We start from the raw sequence: 6,000 nt of genomic DNA, 5'->3' as shown, positions 1-6,000 counted from the left end.
GCAGTCTTTCCTCGTTATCTGGGATGGATTTGGTCTAGACTCCCCTTTGGTTAAGTCCTTACTTAATGTCATAGTAGTCACATGTAATGTCACAATCTTTTGTGTGTTTTTAAAATCTCTGGAGGCTGGGAAGTCATTTAAGCTAGAGCACTTCCATAACATATGCAGGAAATATTACCCATAATACAAAGGCTAAAATGTAGCTCTGGTCATGGTACATGCCAATGATCACAATACTAAGGAGGTGGCGATGGGAGTATCAGGAGTTCAAGGCCATCCTCAGCTACTTAGCAAATTCAAGGGTGCCTGGACTACATTAAGCCCTGTCCCAAAACAGATGAGGAAGAGTAAAAGGAGGAGGTGGGTGAAAGGAAAAAAAGAAAGAAGGAAGGGAGGGAGGGAGATAAAATAAACACTTAAAGCTTTTACACTGCAATGGTAAAACGGCAAGAAAATTGAAAGATCTAAATACCTCAGTCCCAGTTTCTGTTATTTTTGTTACCCAGGCATCCTCTCAGGAAGGGAGGCACTGGCCCACAGGTAAAGGGAGTCACACTACGTTACAGGCAGAACAACTCATTTCATAATCTCAGTTCTCTATATACATCCACAAATTCAACACAATTCCCAACAAAATCCCAGTACGCTGGTTTGTGAAAAGTGAACTGAAGTGTGCCTGAGTCCATGTCCTACTAGAACCTGGACAATAGGGAAACATCACCCACTGTGGACAGAGTGGGCAGCCATGACTGAAGGATTGTCAACTGGAGGTCATCCCCGGGTGTGACAACGCATGCCTACAATCCCAGCAATTAGGAGCAGAAAGCCAGAGTCTCAATAGTTCATGGCCAGCTTCAGCTACATACCAAATGCAAGGTCCCTCTGGGCTGTCTGAGTCCCTGTCCTGATGGTTAGGAGTGCTCGCTGCTCTTGACCTACACTGGACAATTCACAACTACCTTGAACTCCAATTCAATCGAGCACCCTCTCAGACCTCCACAGGCACCTTTACCAACTTATTACACTTATGATCAGGCACACACACACATATACATAAAGATAAAATAAAAAAATATTTTGAAAGACACACTATGTACTACAGAATTCTGGGAGTCCCAACTGGATTTACAATGAAGATATAGATATATTTCTCAGTTAAAATAGAAAAACAGCTTTACCCGCTTACAGTAGACAGGAGCAATCATAACTGACCATACACATTCATTTGAGTAAAGTTGGCAGAGATGACTCGGGTTCTTCCACCAGTGATATCACTGGGGACCCTGCCCTGGGGATGTGAACCCCTTCGATGTGGATAAAGGTGCTCAGAGACTGCTCTGGCAAAGGTTTAGGGAGTGGGTCAATGAAGCCTTTGGGCCACACGCTCATCGACATCGGCACCAGCTGGCGCAGGGGCACCGGGTCACGCCAAGACAGAAGCGGGGACTTGCCCCCAGCTTTCCACTTCGGGGAGTTGTGGGAGAGCTGAGTCGGGAGGACCATCATCTGGGGAGCCGGTGGCTTCCTCTCTGCTGACAAGCTGGGCAGCACCCGAGAGGCCGGAAATGGGGCTGCGTCTGGCCTAGGGTGGAGCACAGCTTTCTTCCGCAAGCTGCACCCGCACAGGCAGACCTTAGAGGTGTGCTCCTTGGAGGGGCAGAGTTCATTCTCCGGTGATTGGGAATGCTGGGCACCCTGGGTCCCCTGGGTCTGGGTCTTCCACCTCAATCCCTTGTAGAGTCGAGCTTTCCTTTAGAAATGAATAAACAAATAAATGAATAAATGGGTAGCTGAATAATAAACAGTAAACGAAAAGGCAGCATAGTTGGAAGGTGGGGAAGAAAGACAGGGATCCTCAAAACAGGATATCCCAACCTGACTTCAGACTCGTTCTCCGCCTTTCCCAAGAACATTCTCTTCTCTCTGCAATGGAAGGAGAGAGGCAGATGCTACCACAGGGTAAACAGAGAGGGAGCTGGGAGCAGGAAGTGGGTCATAAAAAGGAATAGCAGTGATCCTGGGGTTTCCAGAGAAGGAAGCAGGGAAGCTGGGACAGACATCCTATTCCCTCAGGCTGGAGGGTCAAATACTCCAACATGTCCTCCAAATACTCGGTGGGAGAACGGGTCAGACTCCCTCCTTCATAGAGTCTTTGATGGGAACTGGCATGTGACTGAGGGCAAGAGCGGAGAGGTGGCGTGTGGGACAGACAGGACAGTTCAAGCTCCCTACCTCTAGCACAGGCTTTCGAGTCTGTGAAAGTCCAAGAAGGACATATTGTGAAGAGCCCCTCCCCCTGCTGTGATGTCACAGGTGATGAGATCATAAGATGATGACATAAGCCCTAAGAACCCCTGTGTTCCATTACTGAGTTCCCGGCTTCATCTGGAGTCTACAAGATCCTGCTACTCCTAGTACAGTAACAGCATTTGCCCAGGCAGTGCAGAATGACAGTCTGATAAGAGCTGTGTTAATCCCACAGGGATGATGTACCAATTACCTCAAACTGGTGGCTTTAACCCAAAATAATCTGTTCCTCTCACAACAGAAGAAGCCCGATGTTGATGGGAAAGGTATAGGCAGGGCTGGCTGACTCTAGAGGCTCTGAGGGAAAACCACTTCATTCCTCTTCTCTGGTTCCTGGTGGTGACCCTGGACACGTGACACTCTGGCTGGCACTTGTGACAGTGCTGTTTTTATTTTATGTGTTCTTGCTGATGGGAATGTGTGCAGGTGTCCATAGCAGAGGCTAGGAGCACGTTGGGTCCTCTAGAGCTGGAGTTAGAATTACAGGCTGTCTGGTCCTCTGGGAGCGCAAAAAGCACTCTTGACCCCCGAACCATCTCTAACCCATGATGGTTAGTTTTCATTACTAACGTGATGCCCTCTGAATCACCTTGGAGGCAGGCTTCTGGCCATGTCAGTGGCAAGACTGTCCAGTGTGGTGGCACCAGTCCCTAGGAAAGGGGTTTCTGCAGAAGAGAAGAGTGCAGAGTCAGGTGAGCACTGCATGTATGCATGAATTCATTGCTCTCAACTACAGATGTGTGACTAGCTGCTCCAAGTACCCACCGACTTTATTTCCCCGCCATGATAAATGACAAGCCAAATACACCCTTCCTCCCTTAAGTGTTGTTGTCAGGGTATGTTCCCATCACAGCAACAGGAAACTAAGACACAGATTTACTCCAAACTCTGCCCCACCACCACCACGTGGTGTTTAGATGATCTTCCCGGAGTGCCTGGAGTTAGGGCCACCATAAATCAGTATGACTTTGTCTTAACTCAGATGATTACATCCGCCAAGACTTTCCCCAAGTTTTCATTCTGAGGTTCTGAGTCACATGAATTTAGGAGAAGGGGACTATTTATGAAAATATGGACATGTAAACCTGGGAGGTTGCAGATCCAAAGAGCTGTAAACATCCCCAGACTTTCAGAGCATAGAGAAGGACCCATTGCGGGAACGGAAGGGAGAGCAGTGTAAAGGAGTCCTTATGGGGACAGCTGTGATCAAACCCAGTCATCAGGATCCACCTCCCCCCTTCTAAGATGACAAAGACACCAGTACGGTAACAGTGACATCAGAGATCGGGCAGTCAGGCGTCCTGAGAGCGGTCAGCAGACTGGCATGGACAAGATAAGGGCAAAGACTGTGGTGAAGAGGAGGAGGGTCTCCTATCTGTGGGGGAGCTCCAGGCATCTCTCCTTGTTGGGTCTCTGTGGGTAAAGAATGGACCCAGCTCCTGGAAAAGGAGGCATGATGAGGTGACATCTGAGTGCACACACTGACCCCAACCATACAGAGCCTTGGTCATGATTTGTGGCAGATACCCAACTTTGAAGGGATTTTATTTCATCAACTTCATTTTTAAAATCTCTGTGTGATATGTGTTTGCACATATTTGTGTATGTGTGTGATGTATGTATGAATATGTTTGTGTGTGTGAATATTGGTATACACACATGATACAGTGCACATGTGAAGGTCGGAAACTCCAGAGTGCCCCCTCCCTTCCACCTTGCTTGAAAGAGTGTTTTATTTGCCACTGTGTATTCCAGGCTGGCTAGGCCTTAAGTGTCTGAGGATTCTCCTGCCTCCATCTCCTGCATTCTAGATTGCAAGGGTGCATTTCCATGCAGAGCTTCCTCTCACTCTTTCATTCTTTTCTTAATATTTATTTTATGTATATGGGTATCTGCATGTGTGTCTGTACACCATGTGTGTGCAGTACCCACAAATGCCAGAAGAGGGCATCAGATCATCAGGAACTGAATTACAGATGCTTGTGAGTTATCATGTGGGTGCTGGGACCTGAATCTGGATCCTCTGCAAAAGCAACCAGTGCTCTTAACCTCTGAGACATCTCTCAGTGCCTCACTTTTTAACTTTTACCATTTGTCCCCCTGAAGTTGGCCTAGTCAAAGTCACCTCCTCCACAGGGACAAGTCTAGAAACCTATTCCAACCTCCTGAAGCATCTCAGGCTGTTTTTTTCTTCTTTCTTTCTTTCTTCCTTTCTTCCTTTCTTGAAACCCTTGGTTCCCAGTGGCTCCTGAGCATCCTTCTCCTTCAGCTTCTTGCCTCCTTGGTTGGGCCTGCTGGCCTCTAAAGTGCTTCCTCTTCCTCCCAACCTCTGAAGAATGGAATCCTCCAGGACTGCATCCTTGGCAACCCTCTGCTCGCTCTCCATGGGATGCCTTCAGTGAGCTTGTTCCTTTCCTCCAGCTACAGATCCAGTGGCTGAAAATAATAGAGAATAATTTTATTTATAATGATTTATTTACTTATTCCCTCACACATCTGGAGGCCAGAAGTCAGAACACTCGCATTTCCACCACCCTTGCAGGGCTCTAGGGAGGCTCCCTGACTTTCTTCTGCAGTTTCTGGTGGCTGCCAACTGTCCTTGCTGTTCTCTAGCTGTGGCAGCTTCACTCTGCCTTCTGTCTCTGTCTACACGGCTCTCTTTCCTCTGTATGTCTACATTTGTTATTTATTCATTTCTTCTCCCCCTCCTATATTTTTGTTTTGTTTAGATCTATGTAGCCATGGATGCCCTAGAACACTCTATGTAGACAAGACCAGGCTGGCATGGAACTCACAGAGATCTGCCTCCCTCTGCTCTCCAAAAGCCATGATTAAAAAATATGGTCCTCCATACCCAGCTTTATTTATGTTATTCTTAATTGTGTATGTCCACTTGAATGCAGGTGCGCACAGAGGCCAGAAGAGGGCGCCAGATCCCCTGGAGCTGGAGTTACAGGAGGTTGTGAGCTGCTCAACATGGGCACTGTTAATCAAATTCTGGTCCCTTGAAAGAGCAAATAACTGAAGCACTGAGCCATCTCCTCGGTCCCCATTCTTTCTTCTTAAAAGGACATCAATTGTGCAATTGGGGAGGAGCTTCCTAATCTAGTACAACTTCATTTTGGTTACATTTGGGAAATCCCCTAAATCCAGATCAACTCACATTCACAAGTTCTTGGGAAGCTTAAGTTTGGGGGAAGACATCACTACTCAGTCCAGACAGTGAGGTCATTGGGTCCCATAATTTTTTTTCAAACCCCATCTAGACAGTCCTTACTCTAGAGTTCTTGTCTGCCTGGCATTTCCACACCTCAACTCATGTGCCCAGCATGTCTAGGTTCTGCGGGAGTCTTGCTTTTATTGTCCTTTCCTTTCTTCAGAAATGGCATCATGGCTCAGTGGTTAAGATCACTGGCTGCTATTCCAGAGGACCTGAGTCCAATTCCCAGCACCCACATGGATCTGATGCCCTCTTCTAGCCTCTGCAGGCACCAGGCACACACAGATGCAGACAGATATGCAGGCAAAACACCTATTGGCATAAAAAAATAATTTTTAAGTTAAAAAAATAACCCATCCCAACATCCACCTTATCTGGAGCTGCTGGAGCATTGAAGGGGCCAGACCTGCAGGATCTCCATGATACAGGATATCCAAGAGAAGTCCCAGTGAGGGGCCAGTATTGAGGTTGTA

General features: G+C 47.3%; 1 protein-coding gene across 5 annotated transcripts in view; it reads right to left on the bottom strand.

Annotated features, from left to right (window-relative positions):
- Positions 1-267: 267 nt before the first annotated feature.
- Positions 268-6,000, bottom strand: part of LOC126488952 (uncharacterized) — a 42,818-nt gene continuing 37,085 nt past the window's right edge. For 2 of the 5 annotated variants that reach the window (XM_050122868.1, XM_050122867.1), the window contains 3 exons: positions 2,897-4,743; positions 1,876-1,923; positions 268-1,750 (listed from right to left, as the gene is read on the bottom strand). In XM_050122868.1, the coding sequence (XP_049978825.1) occupies positions 1,222-1,750; positions 1,876-1,923; positions 2,897-3,012 (693 nt within the window). In that variant the 5' untranslated portion in view covers positions 3,013-4,743 and the 3' untranslated portion in view covers positions 268-1,221. The remainder of the gene's footprint in view (positions 1,751-1,875; positions 1,924-2,896; positions 4,744-6,000) is intronic. The other 3 variants (XM_050122870.1, XR_007588828.1, XR_007588827.1) reach the window with 3 other exon arrangements.

Source organism: Alexandromys fortis, unplaced genomic scaffold (genome assembly GCF_014885135.2).
Source record: "Alexandromys fortis isolate MF-2015 unplaced genomic scaffold, M_Fortis_MF-2015_v1.1 scaffold_212, whole genome shotgun sequence".
Lineage (NCBI taxonomy): Eukaryota > Metazoa > Chordata > Mammalia > Rodentia > Cricetidae > Alexandromys > Alexandromys fortis.
This window is presented reverse-complemented; position numbering and strand designations above follow the sequence as displayed.